At 53.3% G+C, this 22299-nt stretch overlaps 1 protein-coding gene across 2 annotated transcripts; it reads right to left on the bottom strand.

Annotated features, from left to right (window-relative positions):
• Positions 1-810: 810 nt before the first annotated feature.
• SPI1 (Spi-1 proto-oncogene) lies at positions 811-19952 on the bottom strand. Of its 2 annotated transcripts, none has more exons than XM_037521621.1 (5): positions 19706-19952; positions 17365-17464; positions 2985-3163; positions 1974-2136; positions 811-1499 (listed from the first exon to the last, which is right to left on the bottom strand). In XM_037521621.1, the coding sequence occupies exons 1-5, from the start codon at positions 19748-19750 to the stop codon at positions 1180-1182; spliced, it is 807 nt and encodes a 268-aa protein (XP_037377518.1). In that variant the 5' UTR covers positions 19751-19952; the 3' UTR covers positions 811-1179. The 2 variants fall into 2 exon arrangements, with proteins under 2 accessions (XP_037377518.1, XP_037377519.1); XM_037521622.1 differs by having other exon boundaries at positions 17365-17461.
• Between the last annotated feature and the right edge of the window lie 2347 nt (positions 19953-22299).

Below are 22299 nucleotides of genomic sequence, written 5' to 3'. Positions count from 1 at the left end.
TAAATCAAATCACATGCCCCTGCGGCTTCTTTTCAAGAGGACTGAGCACTGGTTTCCTTCCGGGGCTCTGAGCCCACTGGGGAGGAGCGTGAAGTTTGGGCCGCGGGCACCCCTGTGGGCAAGGCAGTGTGTGTGGGAGGGGAGCTGCTGGCCTTACCCTCATGGCCCAGACGGGTCCTCCGAGGCCTGCGGGCTGCCTGCCACCCCCGGCCCGCCTGGTTCTCTGTTACTCTGGGTTAGGAGCCTGGCTCCCCCCCAGGGGTTCCCCTGTGTCTGGGCTCCTGCGGCTTATATCCTGCGAGGACACTTCACGTCCACACAAGCTCTGGGGCTTCACACCTGCTCCTCGCCACGTTGACTGGGACCCCATTCAGACACGTCACCCCGCATGGAGTGGGACCAGCCCGCCCTCACCAGCTTTGTGAGCGTGGACACATTATTTGACCTCCCTGAGCCTCGGTATCCCCGTTAGTAAAGTGGGTTGACATGCGATAAATGGCCAGAAAACCCAGGGTTACTTCATGATCCCGGCCTTCAGCATAACTGAGAGCACATGTTTAAACCTCATTGAGGCTTTTAAAAGAAAGCGCATTTGTGCATGGGGGGCGGGGTTGGGGTGCGGGGGAGCTTTTTAATGTTATTCTTCTAAGGCCACCGAGGACGCCTGTCCACCTGCTCTAACCCCAGGTCAGAAATGTGTCGTTTCTTTTTGGATTCTGGCATCTAGCATGGCGCAGGGGCCTCTGTCAGCGCCCACGGGAGACATGCGAAAAAGAGATTGCACAGGCCTCAGAGAAGGTGCATAAAAACTGTTAAGAGAAGGCAGCAAATAACTTTAATAATGCGGGTCACTTAGGAAGCTAATGGGAAGCAAGCAGGTGCTCCGGTGCTCGGATCATCAGAAATGTTGGTTTAATTTATACAATATGGTGGCTTCAAACGCCATAGGAAGCACCCCTCGGTACTAAGTGAGGCTAACTCCTGGGCCACTGTAGCCGTCTGGGGTGGAGTCCTGGTGGGAAGTGGGGAAGGGGAGAGGAGGGTCTTTGGAGAAGGAGGGGCAGCTTCCACCTGCCAGCCCCCACCCCTCCAAACGTCCCTCCCTGTGTCCAACTGGACAGGGGGTTAATGCTATGGCCGGTGGGGAGGCCTCACGGCCCCGGGGGCACAGGCCTGGGCTCAGTGGGGTGGGTGGCGCCGCTCGGTCGTGAATCCGCGGCCCAGCACCTCCCCACTGAACTGGTAGGTGAGCTTCTTCTTCACCTTCTTGACCTCGCCCGTCTTGCCGTAGTTGCGCAGCGCGCGGGCCATCTTCTGGTAGGTCATCTTCTTGCGGTTGCCCTTCTGGATGCCCCAGCGGTTGGCCAGCGCCTCCTTGTGCTTGGACGAGAACTGGAAGGTGCCCTTGTCCTTGTCCACCCACCAGATGCTGTCCTTCATGTCACCGTTGCGCAGCAGGTCCAGCAGGAACTGGTATAGGCGGATCTTCTTCTTGCTGCCTGTGGGCACCAGGAGGTCAGCACCCCAACACCCCAACACCTGCCAGGTGCAGACCGTGTGGGACCATCACTGGGGGAGGGACTGACTCCCCCATGGGTGGTGCACATCCTCACACTCGCTCACACTCACTCACACCCACATGCTCACACTGCCACACACACATTCATACCTACACACCCACACGTACATGCATACGCACTCCCACGCACACACATCCAACCCACACATCTATTCCCACAATGCCCCCCACACACACTCCCACACTCAGTCACAGAGACGCCCGTGTGCATGGCACACACACATGCTCACAGACACACACTTAAGTAGAGGTGGCCACAGACTTTGGCCAACATTCACACGCTCACCATCTCTGGGGTGTGACTGATGTGGCCGTCAGGTTGGCCGGGGTGGGCACGGGACAAAGACACAGCCAGGACAGGGACTGGGTGGGGGTCTGGGACCGGGCCCTCTACCTGTTTCCCCATGCAGGAGGCCAGGCCCTGGCTCCAGGCCATCGGCCTCCCCGTCAGACACCTCCAGTGGGGGGCTCTGCCGCTCGCCCTCCTCCTCATCCGAGCTGGGCTGGGCTGGGGACATAGAGGGGTATGGGAGACACATCCGGGGTATGTAGGGGACCTGGAAAAGAGGTTTTGGTCAGTGAGGGTCAGTGCAAGGCCCAGGGCAGCAAGGTGGGAGTCAGCCGAGGAGGGAAGAGGGAGGGCTGAGGGCAGGGAGGTCAGCGGGTGGGAAGATCTGGGCGAGGCCTGGGGTTAGGGGTTGGCCAGGTCCAGAGGTTAGGGAGGGCAGCACATAGAGGCGGCAGGTTCTAGGGGTCCAGGGCCACTGGATTCCCACCAATCTGGGGCTTCTGGTTCTAGGCCCAGAGTCTCAGGGCCAGGACACCTTTTTCTTGTTTGTAAAAAGGAGCTGCCTGGATGGGCAGCATCCGGGTCAGACCTGGGGTCCAAAGAAGCGGGTACAGAGTGACTGTGGTTTAGTAAGTGTGTGAGTGAGGGCCACGGAGGTCAGCGAGGGACGGTCAAGGTCCACGAAGGACACTGCCTGGGATGAGCGTCCGTGAGACGGAGGAGGAGGGGGCGAGGGGGGCCAGTGGGGCGGAGGCAGCAGAGGCCATGGAGCTCAGTGTTCAGGGTGTTGGATGTGAGATCATGAGGGGCCTGTGAATAGGGGCTGCAGTCAGTGAGGGTCGGGGGGCCCATGACAAGGCCTTCAGGGTCGGCTGGATGAGTATGTGTGCTTGGGGGGTAATTATCTGGGCTCCGTCCATCGTCCATGGTGGGGTGAGAGGAGATAAGGGATGTGGGGTCACGAGGTCAGTCGGAGGGTCAGGAGGCAGCCGTTGGGCTTCGGCCCGTTGGCGCTGTGGGGCAGGAAGCTGGGTTGAGTAAGAGCCTGTGTCAGCTTCCTGTGAGCGCGGGGCCTCACCACAGGCCTCGGGCCCCTGCGGGACAGCCAGCACGCACCTGGTGGCTGATGGGGGTTGCCATGGGAGTGTCCAGCACGTGCATCTGCTCCAGCTCCATGTGGCGGTAGAGCTGCTGCAGCTGGGGGGGCTGCACGCTCTGCAGCTCCGTGAAGTGGTTCTCGGGGAAGTTCTCGAACTCGCTGTGCATGTGGTGCGGGTGGAAATCCCAATAATGATCTGTGGGAGGGCCAAGAGGTAGGGGTCAGTGGGGGTGGGCCAGGCAGGGCACAACAGGCCTGTAATTATTAGGAGGAGGCCAGGTCATGCAACCCTGGTCAGACTGGACTCCCAGTTGACATCACACCTCTCACCACCCATTTATTTTATGACACCATATTATAGGTGAGAACACTGAGACTGGAGAGGCAGGGGCAGAGCAAAGACCCAGCCGCCCACACGTCTCTGAAGCCATGCCTGCTTCCCCCTCTCAGGACAGGCCCTTGAGCAGAGTTCGAATCCTGGCTCTGCCACTTACTGTCTGGGTGACCTCAGCTCTTTGACTTCAGTTGACTCACCTGTAAGATGGGGATGTTTATCTAGAGACTGCCAATGAACTCCTGTTCTAAAACTCCTAGCCCCAGAGTAGGCCCTCAGTGAATGCTGAGTGGCCTCCCCTCCTCTTAAGGCCTCTCAGTGGTTCCTGAGCTGACAGACTACACACACACACACACACACACACACACACACACACACACACGACCTGTCACATGGTCATGGTGTGACTGCAGTCACAGGGCTGACATTCCTCACACACAGAACCTGCTTGGCCCTCGGTGCTGCCCCTCAGGGTCACACTGTTGGGCAACTGCACCTGGGCCTCGTGAGGTGGCCAGAAACCAAGGCTTTCCTGGAAATTCCCCTGTGGTGCTTTCAGAGTCTGTGGTAGGTGGATTTGCGTTTTGGGAACAGTCACTGCCATGGGGACCTGGTCTCAGAACTAGGGTAGGTTTTCTTTTTTTTTTTAAAGATTTATTTATTTATTATTTATACATGCACTGGGTACAGTCAGAAGCGCGGGAGGGTGAGAGAATTCTCCAGAGCCAGAGCGGGGAGCAGAGCAGGCAGAGGGACTGAAGCACACTGCTGAGGGGAGCAGCGGGCGGCAGGAGAGGTCTGCGTGCCATGCGGGACCCTCCTCCGGTAGCCGGGGAGCAGCCGGGGATCGAACTGGCGCTGCAGAGACTGTGGCAGCTTCGCAACCCAGCGCTCAACCGCTGCACCACCGGGGAGGCCCTAGGGTAGGTTTTCTAGATGGTTTCTCTGGGCACTTTTCTAGTTTTTCTCTCTGGGAACAAAAACTGGAATGTGTGTGAGGACTACCTGGGTGCAATTTGGAGTCCAAAAAAATATGTGCTGGTAAAGTAACAAGAGGGATTTCCTCAGGTGACCCAAGAGGGTCGGGCAGTTCTCGGCCGGGCAGCACCTTCGGGACCAGCACACCAGCCCCGGGCACACGTGCATCACTGGCTCCTTTGTTCTCTCTCGCTCACAGCACACACTCAGACACCCCTGAGAACTGCCATGGGCAGGTTATCGGAAGACTCACTTTCTAGTCCTGCTCTGCGGTGGCTTTGCCATGTGATCCTGGACAAGACATCTAATCTCCTCAAGGCTCTGACCAACACCCCCCAATCTAAAAATCAAGACACCCAGCGGGTAGTTACTGGAGGTCTGATTTGCCTGTGAAACCATCTGAAACCACACCCAGGCAGCCCAGGCGCCCAGACCCTGACAGTACCCACAGGGGAGTTTCTGGGAAACCTGGGATCCCTGCCACCTCCCTGGGCCCAGGGAAGTTCTGGGGTGTGAGGCATGTCAGCCCCTTGGCTGTGCAGTCATGCAGCCTGGACAAGACTGCATGGCACAGAGGAAAGTCCACCATTTGGGGTGAGGTGTAGCTGGATTCGGGTCCTGCTGTGCGGTGCCAGGTGTGTGCCACCAGCAGCTCATGACACTTCTGTGAGCCTGTGTCCTCGTCTGTAAGATGGGGCTAAAAGTGGCCCCATTTCATGGGCTTGTTGTGAGGGTTAAACGACTGAATGTCGGGCCTCTCCGGTGGTGCAGCGGTTGAGCGCTGGGTTGCAAGGCTGTCGGCAGCCTCTGTAGCGCCAGTTCGATCCCCTTCTGCTCCCCGGCCACCAGAGGAGGGTCCCGCATGGCGCGCAGACCTCTCCTGCCGCCCGCTGCTCCCCTCAGCAGTGTACTTCGGTCCTTCTGCCTGCTCTGCTCCCCGCTCTGGCTCTGGTGAATTCTCTCACCCTCCCGCGCTTCTGACTGTACCCAGTGCTCGTATAAATAAATAAATAAATCTTTAAAAAAAATTAAAAAAAAAAAACAAACGACTGAATGCCTGTGAGGGGCTTAAAATGGCACCTGCACAAGGTAGTTCGCTCAACGTGCCATCGTCGCCAATGTCATCGCCACTATTGTTGTTTTATTCTAAGGAGCAGGGATTGGCACTTGAACAAGCAACAGAGACTTTACTCCATCCTCTTCCCCTGCTCCCCGCCCCCTTAATCAGTGACGAGAGAAATAGTTTTAGGGTCCTGGCTGTCACTGTGCCCGAGAGGCTGGAGTCGGAGCTCCAGCCTGGCACCATCAGGCCAGTGACTGGCTTTGTTTACCTCCCAGTGCCTTCCAGGAGGCACTCAACACACATTTCCCAAATAAATGAATTCATGAACCTTCTCTGACTCGCCCCTATAAAGTTATCTAAACCCAAAGGGAAAACAAGACCAAAAGACGCTTAACTTGTACTTTGATCTTGCGGTGAGTTCACAAGCCCCAGACCTTCTCCACCGGCTGTGGGGACTTGGCTGTCCTTGAGAGATGGGGCTCTTGGGGGCTCTGGAATCTGGTGGATTCATCTGGGCTTCTCTTTACCTGTAGATCCACCCTCTGGTGCTATGCCTTGGGCTTCCCATTCTTGCCTTCTCCTGATGTGGTGAAAGTGCCCAGAGCCTCACAGATTGCCTCATCCTCCCTCACACCCACTCCAGTTCCAGGGCTGAGGAGGCCCTGAGGGCATGCAGCCCTCCAGGTGTGGGTGAGGGGCCCCAGTTGCACCTCTCCCTCCTGCTCCCCGTCCCTGTTCTAGCTTGGCCTGAGACTCTTGAGCTGAGACCCAGAATCTATGGTTATAGCCTGGGGCCAACATTTCCCAAAGTGGGTTCCAGTACACCTCCCTCAGAGCCACTTTGGGGGCTGGAAAAGCCTTTGGGTTTGAGGCTCCGCTGGAGACCCACTGAATCCAAAATACTCAGAGAGAAGCCGGGAATCTTGGATTTAGCAGGAACCTGTGGAGATTCCATGGCTCACTGAGGCTCTGGAAGCCAGCCGCAGGCGCCCTGAAAGCTGCAGTGGAGACTCTTGAGCACAATTAAGGTTTCAAAAGTCTCAACGGAACCTGGCCTTTACCCCTGATTTGAGTGCCCGGGCAATTATGTAATAAACGCTGTTTGGCAGGCAGAAGCGTTCTCAAGGATGGGGCCTCTGAAGGAACACAGCTCGAGGAACCCTTTATAGGGCAAAGGTCAGCGCTCCGACTCGGAATGACTGTTTAGAGGACCACCCAGGCCACTGTGCATTTCATGCCCCCTTAACATGACTCCACTCCGTAAAAGAACATAATGTTATTTGCATCTCTGGAGACAGCCCTGGGCCCTCCTCTTTATAGCATGTCAGATACCAAACACGTGATAGGCCTCAAACAACATTTGATTAAATGACTAATAAAAGTTAAGTTTTCATGTGTTTTTGGTGTACTGGTCACCGTGCAAAGAATTTAACCCACATTTAATCCACATGTTGTCTCTGGTAAGGTGGCCAGTGTACTGTGGTCTTCCTTTTCCACAGGAGGAAATTGTGAATCAAAGAGGTTAAGCCCCTCTTCACAGGGGGTCAGTAGATCTGGGGTCCAAACCCACATGTGTCTGACCCCAGGAACTGAACTTTTACCACTCTGAGGAACAAGAATCTCAGTGAAAACTGTAAGACTCATAGGGACACAGAGACTTCACTGACTGTTCTTATCTATCGGTCTGTCTGCCATCATCCAGCCCTCATCCCTCATTCATCATTGATCGTTCAACCATTATTCATCTACTATTCATCCATCCATCCATCCATCCATCACTCATATGTATCCACCCATCTATCATCTGTCATCCATCCATCACTCAACCATCAACCCTCCATCCACCCACCCATCCATCCACCATCTGCCATCCATCATCCAACCAGCAATGACCTACTCATCTTGATCTCTAATTTCCTCTCTACATCAGCTTCCAATCTGGAGTCAAAGTCCTATCCACACATTCCTATTCTTACTCAGTGTTTCGGTGTCATTAATACCTGTATGTCACCAGGACAAAAATAAAACAATACTCAAAATAATCCCACACAAAGTCGTCTTAAATGTTATTTAGTTGACAAGTCACCTCAGAGCAGAAACCCCAGCCTGACGCCTAAGGCTCTCCCCCAGGGGAACAGAAGTGAGACCAAGACAGAGAAGGGAGATGAGGAATTAAGAAAGCAAAAACTGAGGAAAAAACTCCTCAGGAAATCACACTGGACAAGGGCCCCTGAAGCCCATTCATCACACAAACCGCTCAGATATGGAAACTGAGGGTTTAGAGTAGAGGACGCCAGGCCTTGTGGTACTTGTTGCTCTTCCCTTCTATCCTGACTGCTAGAGCTTTCGTTATTTCCCTTGTCATAAAGTCACAGCTGGCAGGACCTGTGTTCTGTTCATTCCACGGCACCTAGCGATGTGCCAGCATATAGATGATGCTTAGTATATCTTTATTCGATAGATAGGCCGATGGGAAGTGGCTGATTTGGTAGGCGGAGGGACCGTTTGAAAGGTGAATGAGTAGATGGTGAGACGGATGTGTGAACAAACTGGTGGATTATTGTAACAGGGTGGCCCCCAGAGAAAGGAGAGGTTCCAGGTTCCCTGCTCCACCCAAGGGTGGGTGGAGCTGAGCAGGGAGTACATAAAGCTGAAGAGGAGCCTGGGGAAGGAAGGAAGCAGGATGGAAAGCAAGGAGACCTGGAGGAGGCACCTGGAGCAGAGAGACATGTGAAGAAACTGTGCTTGCTTCTTGGCCTTGGACTGGTTGAAAGAAATGTGGGTGAGAGACCCACGGGGAGCTTAACAACGGCAGCGTCAGAAGCACGGGAGGGTGAGAGAATTCAGCTGAGGGGAGCAGCGGGCGGCAGGAGAGGTCTGCGCGCCATGTGGGACCCTCCTCCAGTGGCCGGGGAGCAGCCGGGGATCGAACTGGCGCTGCAGAGGCTGCAGGCAGCTTCGCAACCCAGCGCTCAACCGCTGCGCTACCGGGGAGGCCCTTTTGTCTTGATTTGGTTTTGCTCTTTTCCTTCCAGACTTGTCTGGCCCCTTCTGCCCCTTTCCGATGCCCCCGCCAAAAGGTGCTTTAGACTTGTGGCAAGATTTCAGGCCTCGGTGGCCCTGTTTTGGGTCCACCCTGTTTGGCTGGGCATTTACCCACAAGGGGATGGGTAACTTTGGGTGCTTGATTTAGAAACTATATTCTTCGCCTTCTCTTTGTTGCACATTAATTGTATTAAAGTTCCTTTCCATTAAAGGTCTTACACACTAGAATATGTTTTTTCTTGATGCAGCAGATGGAAGAACCTACTTATATCAGGCAGGTTTGGGGGTTCTTGGGTGCCCTTCTCCCTGTCCCGTAACATTATCAATTGTATGGAAGGATGACAGGGCGTATGGACAGATGAATGGCTGGAGAGAAGAACTTTGAAACTCTATTTCCTTCACCAGTCCCATCACAAATAGCCAACATTATCATGCTCATTCAAATCGCTATTACTTTTCAAGGGCCTCCCCGGTGGCGCAGCGGTTGAGCGCTGGGTTGCCAAGCTGCCCGCAACCTCTGCGGCACCAGTTCGATCCCCGGCTGCTCCCCGGCCACCGCAGGAGGGTCCCACTTGGCGCGCAGACCTCTCCTGCCGCCCGCTGCTCCCCTCAGCAGTGTACTTCGGTCCTTCTGCCTGCTCCGCTCCCCGCTCTGGCTCTGGTGGATTCTCTCACCCTCCCGCGCTTCTGACTGTACCCAGTGCTTGTATAAATAAATAAATAAACAAATCTTTAAAAAACAAATCGCTATTACTTTTCAAAAAAGGAAAATAACAAGTGTCAGCAAGAATGTGGTTAATTAAAACACTTGTGCACTGTTTGTGGGAACGTAAAATGGTACAGTCTCTATGGAAAACAGTATGGTGGATTTTTAAAAAAGTGTAAATGGAATCACCTATGAGCCAGCAATTCAACTTCTGGATATATGCCCCAAAGAAACCAAGCAGGTGTCTCCAAGAGGTTGTTGTACACATGTTCACAGAAGCATTACTCACAATAGCCAAAAGGCAGAAGTGACCCATCAACAGATGAATGGGTAAGCAAAATATGATATAAACACAAAATTGAATATTATTCAGCCTTAAAAAGAAAGGACATTCTGGGCCTCCCCGGTGGCGCAGCGGTTGGGCGCTGGGTTGCGAAGCTGCCCGCAGCCTCTGCGGCGCCGGTTCGATCCCCGGCTGCTCCCAGGCCACCGCAGAAGGGTCCCACATGGCGCGCAGACCTCTCCTGCCGCCCGCTGCTCCCCTCAGCAGTGTACTTCGGTCCTTCTGCCTGCTCTGCTCCCCGCTCTGGCTCTGGTGGATTCTCTCACCCTCCCGCGCTTCTGACTGTACCCAGTGCATGTATAAACAAATAAATAAATAAATCTTAAAAAAAAGAAAAAAAGAATTTAGAAAAAAAAAAAGAAAAAAAAAAAAAAAGAAAGGACATTCTGGGCCTCCCCGGTGGCGCAGCGGTTGAGCGCTGGGCTGCGAAGCTGCCCGCAGCCTCTGCAGCTCCGGTTCGATCCCTGGGCCCCAGGCTAGGGTCCCACATGGCGCGCAGACCTCTCCTGCCACCTGCTGCTCCCCTCAGCAGTGTACTTCGGTCCTTCTGCCTGCTCTGCTCCCCGCTCTGGCTCTGGTGAATTCTCTCACCCTCCCGCGCTTCTGACTGTACCCAGTGCTTGTGTAAATAAATAAATAAATCTTAAAAAAAAATATTTAGGTTCAAGTTCCACAATTTAGTAGGCATTAAAAAAAAAAAGAGAGAAAGGACATTCTAATGCATGCTATAGTGTGGACAAACACTGAGTGCATTACACCGAGTGAATAAATCGGTCACAAAAAGGGCCTTCCCGGTGGCGCAGCCAGTAGAGCGCGGCAATGAGAAGCTGTCCGCAGTCTCTGCAATGCGGGTTTGATCCCAGCCGACCAGACAGAAACCCACATGGAGCAGCAGACAGCTCCCCTCAGCAGTGTATTTCATCAGTCTGCCTGTTCTAGTCCCTGCTCTGTACTGTGGTGAATCCTCTCACCCTCCCATGCATCTGGCCTGTACCCCGGTTCTTATATAAATAATTAAATCTTTAAAAACAACAAAAAAAATACAAAACAAAAATAAAAATCAGTCACAAAAAGAGAAATGCCATATGATGTCACTCAGATGAATGCCTAGTGTGGTCTAATTCATAGAACCAAAGTAGAATGGTGATTGCCAGGGGATGGGGGAAAGAGACAATGAGAGTTATTGCTTAATGAACATAGAAGCTTGTTTTGCAAGACGAAAAGCACTACAGAGAGGAATGGAGATAGAGGCAAATCCTGTATGATTTCCTATGTGGAATCAGAGACTATTAGGTGATGGTATACGAGTGTGAGTGTACTTAGCGCCACTGAACTGTGCACTTAAGAATGGTTAAGGTGGTAAATTTTATATTATGTGTATTTTACCACAAATTAATAATAACAATAAATAGCCATTTTTTTCAATTCTACCTTCAGAATCGATCTTGAAATTGCCTACTCCTTTCTGTCTCTATAGCCACCTCCTTTGTCCCAGACCCCACCATCTCTTGCCTGGATCACCCCATTCGTTTCCTGCCAGTGCTTTCTCCCTGTCCCTGTCCTTGCCGTCTTTCCAGCTTTCTCCACACAGCAGCCAGAGTGACCTTTTAAAAAGCATTTTCAGGGGCCTCCCTGGTGGCGCAAGTGGTTAAAAACCACACTATGAAGCAATCTGCAGCCTCTGCAACACAAGTTTGATCCCCAGTGGCCAGGGAGCAACCCACATGGTGCAGCAGACCTCTCCTGGCTTGTCCGCTGCTCCCCTCAGCAGTGTAGTTCAGTCAGTCTGCCTGTTCTGTTCCCCACTCTGTCTCTGGTGAATCCTCTCACCCCCCACCCCACACACCTCTGGCCTGTGCCCCAGCTCTTGTATGCATAAATAAATAAATCTTTTTTTTTTTTAAAAGCATTTTCAGGGCCTCCCCTGGTGGCACAGGCTCCCTCCGCAGCCTCTGCAGTGCCAGTTCGATCCCGGCTGGCCGGTAAGGGTCCCACATGGCACAACAGACTTCTCCTGTCTCGCCTGCTTCTCCTCTCAGCAGTGTATTTCTGTTGTCTGCCTGTTCTGCTCTCTGCTCTGTCTCTGGTGAATCCTCTCACCCTCCTGCACATCTGGCCTGTACCCCAGTTCTTATATAAATAAATAAATAAAATCTTTTTAAAAAATCATTTAAAAAAAAGCATTTTCAGGGAAACCACAAGATATGGGGGAAAGACATTAAAATCTCTCAGAAAGAGGGCCTCCCCGGTGGCGCAGCGGTTGAGCGTTGGGTTGCGAAGCTGCCCGCGGCCTCTGCGGTGCCGGTTCGATCCCCGGCTGCTTCCCGGCCACCGGAGGAGGGTCCCGCATGGCGCGCAGACCTCTCCTGCCGCCCGCTGCTCCCCTCAGCAGTGTACTTCGGTCCTTCTGCCTGCTCTGCTCCCCGCTCTGGCTCTGGTGAATTCTCCCACCCTCCCGTGCTTCTGACTGTACCCAGTGCATGTATAAACAAAACAAACAAACGAACAAAACAAAATAAATAAAAAAAATGCCTCTATTAAAAAAAAAAAAAGAACCGTTTAAATAAAATAAAAAAAAAAAATCTCTCAGAAAGACAAAATAAAACTAAATAGATAGAAAAAGCAAACAAAACCAAAAGAGGTTACATGCAAAAACGAGGACGTGGAATGTCATCAGACTTCATAAGAAAAACTATGTAACCAGAGGACAGTGGAGAAAGGGTCTCGAGTTTCCAAGGAAAGAAGTGGTTTTCAACCTAGATTTCTATAGCTGGTCAAATTACTATTAATCAAATGAGAACACAGTTTAAAGATACAAGATCCAACAAACAAAAAAAACAACAAAATTTTTACCTCCTACACAGCCTTTCTCAGGAGACTCTGATTACAAGAATGCAAATTCTTTTTTTTTTAAAGATTTATTTTATTTATACAAGAACCCGGGTACAAGCCAGATGCGCAGGAGGGTGAGAGGATTCACCAGAGGCAGAGCAGGGAACAGAACAGGCAGACTGATGAAATACACTGCTGAGGGGAGCAGCGGGCAAGACAGGAGAGGTCTGCTCCCCATGTGGGTTGCTCCAAGGCCAGCAGGGATCGAACTGGCACTGCAGAGGCTGCGGACAGCTTCACAGCGCTGCACTCAACCGCTTGCACCACCAGGGAGGCCCAAGAATGCAAATTCTTATATAATATTCACTATTTTCCAGGCACTGTCCTGAACGTTTTATATGTAATAAATCCCTTGAGCTTTGTGGCAATCCTGTGAAGTAGGGATCGTTATGAAGACATTGAGGCAGAAAGAGGTGAACTACTTGCCCATGATCATGGCACTGCCCCTCAGAAAAACACCCAAGTATGATTCAGCAGAAAACTCAGATACTCGGACCTCCCTGGTGGTGCAACCAGTTAAGACAACCTATGAAGATGTCCGCAGCCTCTGCAGCATGAGTTCCATCCCTGGCCAGCCAGGGAGCAACCCACATGGCTCAGCAGACCTCTCCTGACTTGCCTGCTGTTCCCCTCAGCAGTGTACTTTGGCCAATCTGTCTGTTCTGTTCTCCACTCTGTCTCTGGTGAATCCTCTTACCCCCCATACCTCTGGCCTGTACCCCAGCTCTTGTATGCATAAATAAATAAATCTTTTAAAAAAAAAGAAAAAAGAAAACTCAGATATTCATCTAACAGAAGTTACTATACAGAGCAAAGCAAATACAGTGTGATTTCATACGTAGAATCTAAAATACTTAAACTCAGAAAAAGAGGGCTGATTTGTGGCTGCCTGAGGCTGGAAGTGGGTCCAAACTCGAAGGTACAAACTCAGTGGTAAGTTACGTAAGTCCTGAGGGTATAATGTACAGCACGAGTCCTAGCTAACACCGCTCTCTGGCATGTTTGAAATTTGCTGAGACACCAGATTCTAAAAGTTCTCATCACAAGGAGAGACCTTTTTTTTGGTAACTACATGAGGTGACGTTAACTAAACTTATTGTGACAATCATTTCAGTGTGTGTGTGTGTGTGTGTGTGTGTGTACACCTTAAGCTTAGATAGTGTGGGTCAATTATATCAATGAAATTGGGGAAAGTTACTTTATAGTTATTTTGGTATGTGTGGAGAAGTTTGAGTGAGTGTGTGTGTGTGTGAGTGTGCGCGTGCATGACTGGAGAATCAAATTCTCATTTTTTTATGATAAAGTGAATAGATAGCATCTCAAATTGGAAAGTAAAGCTATCAATAGCATATAGAAGGTACTCAACCAATGTCTGTTAGTGAATAGACTCTAAGTCCCTATTTCAAATCTGCACACTTACATGTCCGTAGCCCTGTATTAGACAGACTAGAGGGCCTCCCTGGTGGCGCAGGGGTTAAAGACAGCGCTATCAAGCTATCGCCAGCCACTTCAGCACCAGTGCCATGCCCGTCTGGCCAGGGAGCTACCCACATGGCACAGCAGACCTCTCCTGCCTCGCCCGCTGCTCCCCTCAGCAGTGTATTTCAGTGCATCTGCCTGTTCTGCTACCTGCTATCTGTGGTGAATCCTCTCACCGCCCCCCCCCCGCCCCGCACCTCTGGCTTATACCCCAGTTCTTGTATGCAGAAAGAAAGAAAGAAAGCCTGGAAACACCACTTGAATCTCTGTGATACACTGTGTGTGTGCCACGGAGAAATGTCTGTGATGGACTTAAGTAAGAAATAGAAATTTGCAGAACAACATGCTACGACAATTCCACTTTTGAATGAATAGAGTAAGGGCACGTGTTTGTGTCCGTGGGGAGACATCTAGGATTAAATATATAAAACAGAATGTCTGTGAGGTGGACGGAGGTGCTTCCCATGGGGAGTGAGATCGGGAAGGGGGAAATGGTTTACTTGACTTGCTTTTGTGTTTCTGAAATTCTTGCAGCGAGTATTTCTTTCATAATTAACAAGTAAACATTTATTTCGTTTTCAACACACACGCGCGCTCACACACACACACACACACACACACACACACACACTGACTGAAATGGCGCCCTATCCCTGCACAATATCCTTCAATGTCTTCCCGGTGGGTAGAATAAAATCAAAACTCATGCGTGGCCTCAAGCCCTGTGTGATTTGCCTCCTACACACCCCCTGGCTTCCTTTTCTCTCTGTTTCCCCCTTGCTCAGCGGCCACTCTGTTGAGGTCACTTCCGTGTCCCTAAGGGCTCTCTACCTGGAACTCCCTCTTCCTGTCTTCACTCAAACTTCCACTCAACTGCCGCTTCTCAGAGGCCTTCCCTGGCCTCTCCCCCCACACAGACACTCTCCCTTACATTACTCTGCTTTTTACAGGACTTCTGGGTAATATCTGCCCAGCTGACTGGTCACTGCCTCTCTCCCTCCCTGGAACGGAAGCTCCACGAGGGCGGCGGCCATGTGTGGCTTGCTCATCAGGGACACCCCTGCCCCAAACAGCCTACAACAGTGTCTGGTACAGGACTTATCATCAGAGGCGGATGCCTAGGCAGATGAGGAGGTGAGTGGTAGGAGGATGATACAGGAGGACGATACATGTTGGGAGAAGGGGGAGATAGCTAGATGAATGCAAGGGTAAGTTAAGTGGCTGTTAGGTGACTGGGTCTGTCAGTCAGGACAGTGGAAAATTATCCCTGTGAGGGATAATTATCCCTGTGAGAGTGTTTCCACTCTCTCAGCTGCTTCTCCTCCTGCCTGGGGGTAGGTGCAGTAAAGCTGACACTGTGTCCAAGAGTTTACTGGGCCGTGTACTAGGGACCTCAAATGTTACATGCGTTACCTCACTGAACAGTCAGAAACCCATCATCTAAGTATTTCCGCGCTCTCAGCTTTATAGATGAGGAAACAAGGACTCCATCACTGATGAGTGATGGAGCCAAGACTAGGCCCAAGTGGCCTGTGTGTCTTTTTACTGAGTTCCACCACCTAAAAACGTAGATGCGGAGCACATGTGGGAACTGGAGGAAGAATGTGAAGGTGTCCCTATTCTTAAGTCTTCCAGCAATACCTTCCAACAGGTATTATGCCCAGGTAGGCAGTGAAGGAAGGAGGTGGGTACGAGGGGGTGTAGGAACTGGGACACCTGGGAACTGTCATTGGACTTTTGAAGGAAGGGGCTTCATGACCCAACTGGTATGCTCAGGCATCCAGTGAGGAGTCCTTCCCAAAACCCCACCCCATATAGAAGGGACTCATCTGGACGCCGAGCCAGGAAAGCTCAAGCTTTCTCCAAAGTGCTCTCTCCATCAGCCCCAACACCAGGCCTAGGTGACTTCTAGGGCCAGAAGCCTCATATTACAGCAGAGACACCGAGGCTGCAAAATACCCAAACCCAGTGAAGCTGAGCAGGCTAGGTCAGAGAAGAGAGGATCCCCAGTGGAGGAGGGGCCCACAGGCAGAGCCAGCTTGCTGGGACCTGAGCCGTCCTGGGTGGGACCACCAGGGGGCGCCAATCCTCAAGCCCAGAGTGACCGTCTTGGGTCTTGAACCGCTAATGAAGGGTGCGTGTGCTGGTTTACCAGGCAGGGAGGAGGACCTTGAGCTGGTTCCGGCAACTGGGCATAGAGTTGGAAAAGGAGCTTTTCTTCTAAGTTATCTGTCTTTTTCACAGAGAGGGTGTATTTTTTGTAGAGCTACAAATAAACTTATAAGGTTGAAAAAGGGTATTTTAAAGCCTTTCTAGTCTCAGGGTTCTGAGATAATTATGTTCCCAGACCAAACATTGGGGCACATCCACCACCTACTCCCAAGTAGACTGCAGGTAGCATCTTTATAATCGTTGCCCAGTGTATATCCCAGGTGAAGCTGTTTGTGAGGTTTGGTATCCAGATGTGAGAATCCTAAATAAGGACTCTCCTCATGGGACACCTCTGGGTGTGGCCATCAGGTTACCCTGCCAAGATGTGCCTCAATGGGACTCCAGGTGTGACTGGCCCTAGGAATGGCCTTCAGGTATGAAACCTTCCTCAGCCATGGCAGCCAGCGCTTTCCCTCTGGGTCTAGGACACCCCAGTGTCTGGCACCCAAGTCTTTCAGAGTCCCGACAGAATCCCCAGCAAAGACCTATTAACTAGGTTACCTCACCTTTGGATTAGGGCTGTCAATATGCCAGGTCCAACTTGGGGTGACCTCTCAGCCTCCTACCCAAGTTCCAGGCACCGCATGCCTCTCTCCCTTCCCTGAATTTGCTCCAGGATCCAGGCAGGGCCTTGGAGTGGGCAGTTAGACCAGACAGAAGGATCCTCTCCCTGGCTTATCCTCACCCCCAGCCCCAGCAAACTGGGGGCTTCAATCCCTGCTGCAGTCCTCAAACAGCAGGCATTTAGATCTGATGCGACAGTTTTGGTCGTCCTGCTAGGCCGTGCCACCTGCATCTAGGGGCAGAAGTCAGCGATGCCACTGCTGCTGAGCGTCCTACAGCATGCAGGCCACACCCTGTACATAGAATTATCCAGATGTCAATAGAGAAACCCGCTAGTCATACCAGCAGGGAGTGGTGATGTACCAGAAGCGAGTTCAGAGCAAAGGGGTGACAAGGACAGGGCGGAGGAGGGGGAGGGAGAGAGGGAGGTGAAAGCACTGGGTCTGGAGCAGACAGACTGGGTTCCACTGACCAGCTGTCACCTTGTACAGGTCACGTAGCTCCCTGAGCCTCGGTCTCCTCACTTGTGAAAAGGCCAGAAGGATTGGACAGGAAGGCCACTGTAGAAGAAGATAACCCCGAGCCTTGGCACAACAGAGCCGCATGATAGATGGGGGTGGTGGGGTAGTGAACCCGTGTGCCCTGAGAGCTAATTTGATTTGATTCTCAGAATTCCCAAGCTGCCCTAGGGGCCCCAGCTTCTTTCTATTCTCCCTAGATCCTACACACACTGGGCGGCCCAGGCCAGCAGGGCAGCGAGTCTGGCAGGGCCCTGGACTCACCACTGTGACTTTCTCCATCGCTGCCAATGTAAGGGTAATATTCGTGCGACTGGCGTTGGTACAGATCCGTGTCATAGGGAACCAGGTCTTCCGACGGCTGCTGAGAAAGGAGGGTGTCAGGAGACCCCAGCCAGGTTTGCAACCCCCCAATCTGCTGGGTCCACATCACTGTCTCAGACAGAACGGCTGCCTCCAGCCTGGAGTCCTCTCTCTGCTTGAACCGGAAGAGGCCACAGAGCCAGGGAAGGGAACCCAGAAGAGCAGGAGGTCCTGTTCCCCTGAGCAGGACCCAGTGATGTAAGTCAGAGGTCAAAAAAGGACCAGGGCAGAGGGGAGACTGCAGTGCCTACCCCCCTTCAGCTGCTCTCCACAGGTCCACTCTCACTCTAAGGGTCACCCCCATTCAGATGCTGTGGCCACACGCACCCCCAGGTACACTCACCCTACAGACACACGCTTGCCTTCTAGCACATTGGCACAAGCTCACACCTCCAGCTTCCACGCACCAGACGCCACTTTCACCCTGAGGCCCGAGCACGGGCGAGCGCTCTGGTACTTCCTGCCACCACCATCCACAGCCCCATCCCTCTCCACTGCCAGCCTGTGGCCAGGCCCCCGGCGTGCCCAGGGCCTCCGCCAGGACCCATAGTCCTGCTCACTGATGGTTTTTACAGGGTTCACCCAGTCTTGGGGGACATGGGACTTCCAGAGCCTTAATGCTCTCACACTCCCTGCTCCCTCCTCCTTCAAACACACTATTGGGGTACAGCCTCCCTCCTCCCTTGCATCCTCACTCCTCCCATCCCCCACCCCCTTCCTCTCTCCCCTCCTTCTTCTTCCCTGACTCCTCCTTCACCCTCCTCCCCGCTCCCCCACACAGCCGCAGAGACTGCTCACTCCCCCAGTCATCCCAACAGTCCCCGGCTGGCCTGTCCCCACCCCGCAGTTTGCCCTGAGGATTACACAACAACAACTCCAGCCCTCAGGGCTTGGGTTGGGGGCCGGGACTTACTAGAGAGCCCGCCCTCTCAGGGGTCCCTCAGAGTAGCCTCCCTGGCTGGGGGAACCGGGCTGAGGGGCTTACTGTGGGAACCCAAGAAGCTGTGCCACCTGCCCGGCAGTATCTGGCGTTCAGGGATTGTGAGGTCAAGGGTCAGCGACAGTGGCCAAGCCTGTGGCTTTGCCGAAGCAGAGTTGGTCCTCCTGGGCCCATGACCATCACCCCGTTCTCGGTCCTGGTGGGGAGGGTGGGCCCAGAACCCAGCATTGCTTTTCCAGGCAGCACAGCCCAGTAGCAGGATGTCAGGCCCGGGAGCCTCCCCTGGCTTTGGGTACACTGGGGTGAGGCAGCAGAAGGAGCTGCCTCTGCCGGGAAAGCTGAGTCAGGTGGGGCAGCCCTGCCAAGCCTTCCCGGCTCCCCGCAGGGCCCCACACCCTGCTGAGTGGGTGCTGGGGGGGGAAGGGAGGGGGTCTTTTCAGAGGGACTCATGTCCGACAACTGCCGAAGGCCATGACTGTTACCAAGAGCACACACAGGGGGAGTCAGCCCCAGCGTGATGCCGTTCCTCTCCCCAGGGCTCCCTGGAACTCTGGCTTCTTTGCCTCCAGTCCCTGTCCCAGCCTCAACCCTGCCCTCACTCCAGCCCCGCACTCACCAGCTCCTATCACAGCCCAACCTCAGCCCCAGGCTTCCCCAGCCACTGTCCTGCCTTCCCATCCCTGAGCCCCAGCCCACCACAGCCCAAACGGCAGTCCTAGTCTCTGCGCCCGCACAGCCTCTGTTGTTACCCCTTGCTTGCTGCCCAGGCCTCTCAGAGACGTGAGGGCCCAAGGCCCAGGCCCTGCGGTCAACAACCATGTCCTCTGTGCCAGGACCCAGCTGGGCCCCGGGAACCAGACTTAGAGCAGCCTCAGTCTCCAGGAGCACCCAGGCCATGGGCCAAGGCCCTAGCTGTGGCCCTTCTGCCCTCCAGCCTTCCCCGCCCTGGGTACCGGCTTCTCTCACGGCCGCCTCTCCATCGCCACCGCCACCTCCCCACGGCCGCCCTCACCATTCTCAGCCCAGCGCCCTGGCCTGGAGCTCTGGCCGGCCACCCCAGTCTCATCCTTAATAACTGTTCACCCCACAGATCGCAGCCCCACCATGGGCCCAGCCCTCCACCCGCCAGGGTGTGCTCCGAGAAGCCAATGGCCCCTCGCTGGCTCTCAGGCCAGGAGCTCCAGGGAGGAAACACCAACTTCCCACTGATAGTGAGCCGGGAGGGCAGCGGTGGGCTGCTGGGCTGCCGGGCAGGCGGACGGCAGGCATCCGAGGGCCCCAGGTTGGAGTCCCAGTACTCACAGGGGGGACGAGGGGAAACCCTTCCATTTTGCACGCCTGTAACATCCAGCCGAGCTCCAAGTCAGTCAGGTCCCCTGCCTCGGTGGGGGCCAGTGCGGAGCCCCTTGGAATGGGGTGCCCCGTCAGGGGCTAGATGGGACTCGGACTCGGGGCGGGCGCAGGGCTCAGGCCTGCCCCCCTGCGCTACAGGAGCCCTTGGCGAGCCCCCTCCCTTGACATCGCAGGGCCAGCGCAAGTTCCTGATTTTATCGGAGGGCCTGCCTCTGGGAGATAGTCCCTTTGGGGTGACATCACCGCCCCAGCCCGTTTGCATAAATCTCTTGCGCTACAGGAAGTCTCTGGCCGACTGAGGCAGGTGGTGCTCCAAGGCTGGCCTGGGAGGCCATGGGGGCCAGGCCCCCTGCCCAGAGGAAGCTGGGACTGTGAGAGGCGGGCTGGGGGCTGGGGTGGGGAGGGAGGGTGGAAGGGAAAAGGCTGGCTCTGGGGACCTTTGTTTCCCCAGGCCCTGCTGAGCTCTCTAACCCTAACTCCACAAATGCCTTGCTCTCTCAAGACCCTCACATGGCCAACGGTCACTTCCTTGGGGCCAGAGCTGGTAGGAGTGGCCTCTTGTGGCCTCTGCTTTCTAGGGTCAACCTGGCTGGCTAAGGGCTCTGAGATCTTCCTTGGTCTTGGGACCCCAAAGGTTAGGTTCTACCCAAGCTGGGCCTGGGCTCAGGGTAGGCTGCTCAGCAGACTACGGCTCTCCTTTGCTTCCTTCGGTATCTTCACACATGGGTTTCCCTTCCCCCAGAGGAGGTTCTTGCCCCTTTCTTCTTCTCCTTCTCCCAAGTCCCTCGGGACTCTATTTCCAGCCCAGGCTTCTCCGTTTCTCTCCCCCTAGCCAGTTCTTGAACATCAGTCTAGTCTTTCTAGTTAACAAAGCTTTCTTGTCTGTTCAACCGTTCGTCAATTTCCACATCCATCATTTAACCATTTGCCCACCCACCCATCTATCCATCAAGTCATCGTACTTTCCTTCTGTTTGCCCACCTGTCCATTCATTTACCCATGTATGTGGTTCCTTTCATACACCTACCCACTTGTTTATCTACTTATCCATTTAACCATCTATATGTGCACATATCAACCCATCCAGCTGTTATTAATCCAGCAATCTATATTTCCATCTGTTTATTCACTGTATATCTGGCCTCTTCATCCATTGGCTCACTCATCCATCCATCCATCCATCCATCCATCCATCCATCCCTCCATCCATCCATCCCTCCATCCATCCATCCATCCCTCCATCCATCCATCCCTCCATCCATCCATCCCTCCATCCATCCATCCATCCATCCATCCATCCCTCCATCCATCCCTCCATCCATCCATCCATGCATTCTGTTAATATTAAGTTCCAGGTTCTAGGCAGGGTCCTGAGAAAATAGAAAAGTATTGGACAGAATCCTGCCTCCTCAAAATTCCTGACCTAGTCTGGAGGATAGAGGAATGAATAAAGACCTTTTTTTAATCCACTGATCTCTGGTGAGTCCACTTTGCTGCGGAAGAACTTCTTGAACATTCCATTTCCTCCCCTATGTAGTCCAACCTTTTGCTTTATCTCCCCTTCCTACTAAGACGAGTCTGCTTCCTCCTCTTTGGTGGAGGCCCAGCCTCCCAATAGTTTCTTCCCTGGCAGCAAAGACCAGGGATTCACAGATCTGGACTCGTTATTGGATCTATTTCACTTCCATCTTCACTGACTTTTTGCTTTTGCACTTGGGACTTTTTAAGGGGTGCAGGTCACAAGTGCTCAGGACTCCTTAGGAAACTGACCAAGGCTCCTCCCCAAGAGAAGAGGTGGCAGCCTTGTTCCCTACTTCCCCATCAAGAAGGCCAAGTTCTAGCTCCTGGGGGGGAGGGGAGGGGGCGAGTGTATGCCATGAGAACCAGTCCTCCTTGAAGTGTTCATTCACTCATTATTGTCTAGGTCGGGCTTGTTTATATGCTTATTTAACCCTCCAATCTATTCATTTAACCACTAACTTATTATTAAGGGTCTTCCATGGACACAAACATGAACAAGGTGTGTCCTGAGCCTCCAAGGGCACCAGACTCACTTAAAAAATAGATGTGTACGTAGTTTGATTCTGTGAGGAGGCTGGGGCAAAGAGGGAGGGGGTAGGTTGTATTGGGGAACAATTAATTTGATCCTAGTCACAGACAGGAAAGCATACCAAAAAGAAAATGGTGTGCCTGGCCAAGGAACCAGCATGAACAAAGGCGAGAAGGTGGAGAACAAGGGAGCAGAGAACCACCGTTCTGGGAGCTGGAGGCCTGAAGTTAGGAAGGCACAGAGCCTGAGTGGCGAGTCGAGGAGCGTGGGCGGCACGCAGGGGTGGTAAGGGAGGCTTGGCTGGTTGTGAGTGCCCGATCCCTTGGGTGCTGGAGTCCGCCGTGTTCCTGAGGCACAAGTCTCAAGGGCCCCAGGAGAAGAAAGAGATTCCATTGTCCCAAGTCTGGTCAAGCCCAAGGGCAAGGGATCCCGGTAAGGAGGTCCATAAAAGATCTGAGGCCCAAAAAGTCAGGGTCCCGTGTCCATCTCTGTG

The sequence above is a fragment of the Talpa occidentalis genome, unplaced genomic scaffold (genome assembly GCF_014898055.3).
Source record: "Talpa occidentalis isolate TD23 unplaced genomic scaffold, MPIMG_talOcc4v2.1 talOcc4.3, whole genome shotgun sequence".
In the NCBI taxonomy this organism is placed as follows: Eukaryota; Metazoa; Chordata; class Mammalia; order Eulipotyphla; family Talpidae; genus Talpa; species Talpa occidentalis.
Note: the sequence above shows the minus strand (reverse complement) of the source record. Positions and strands in the feature narration are given on the sequence as shown.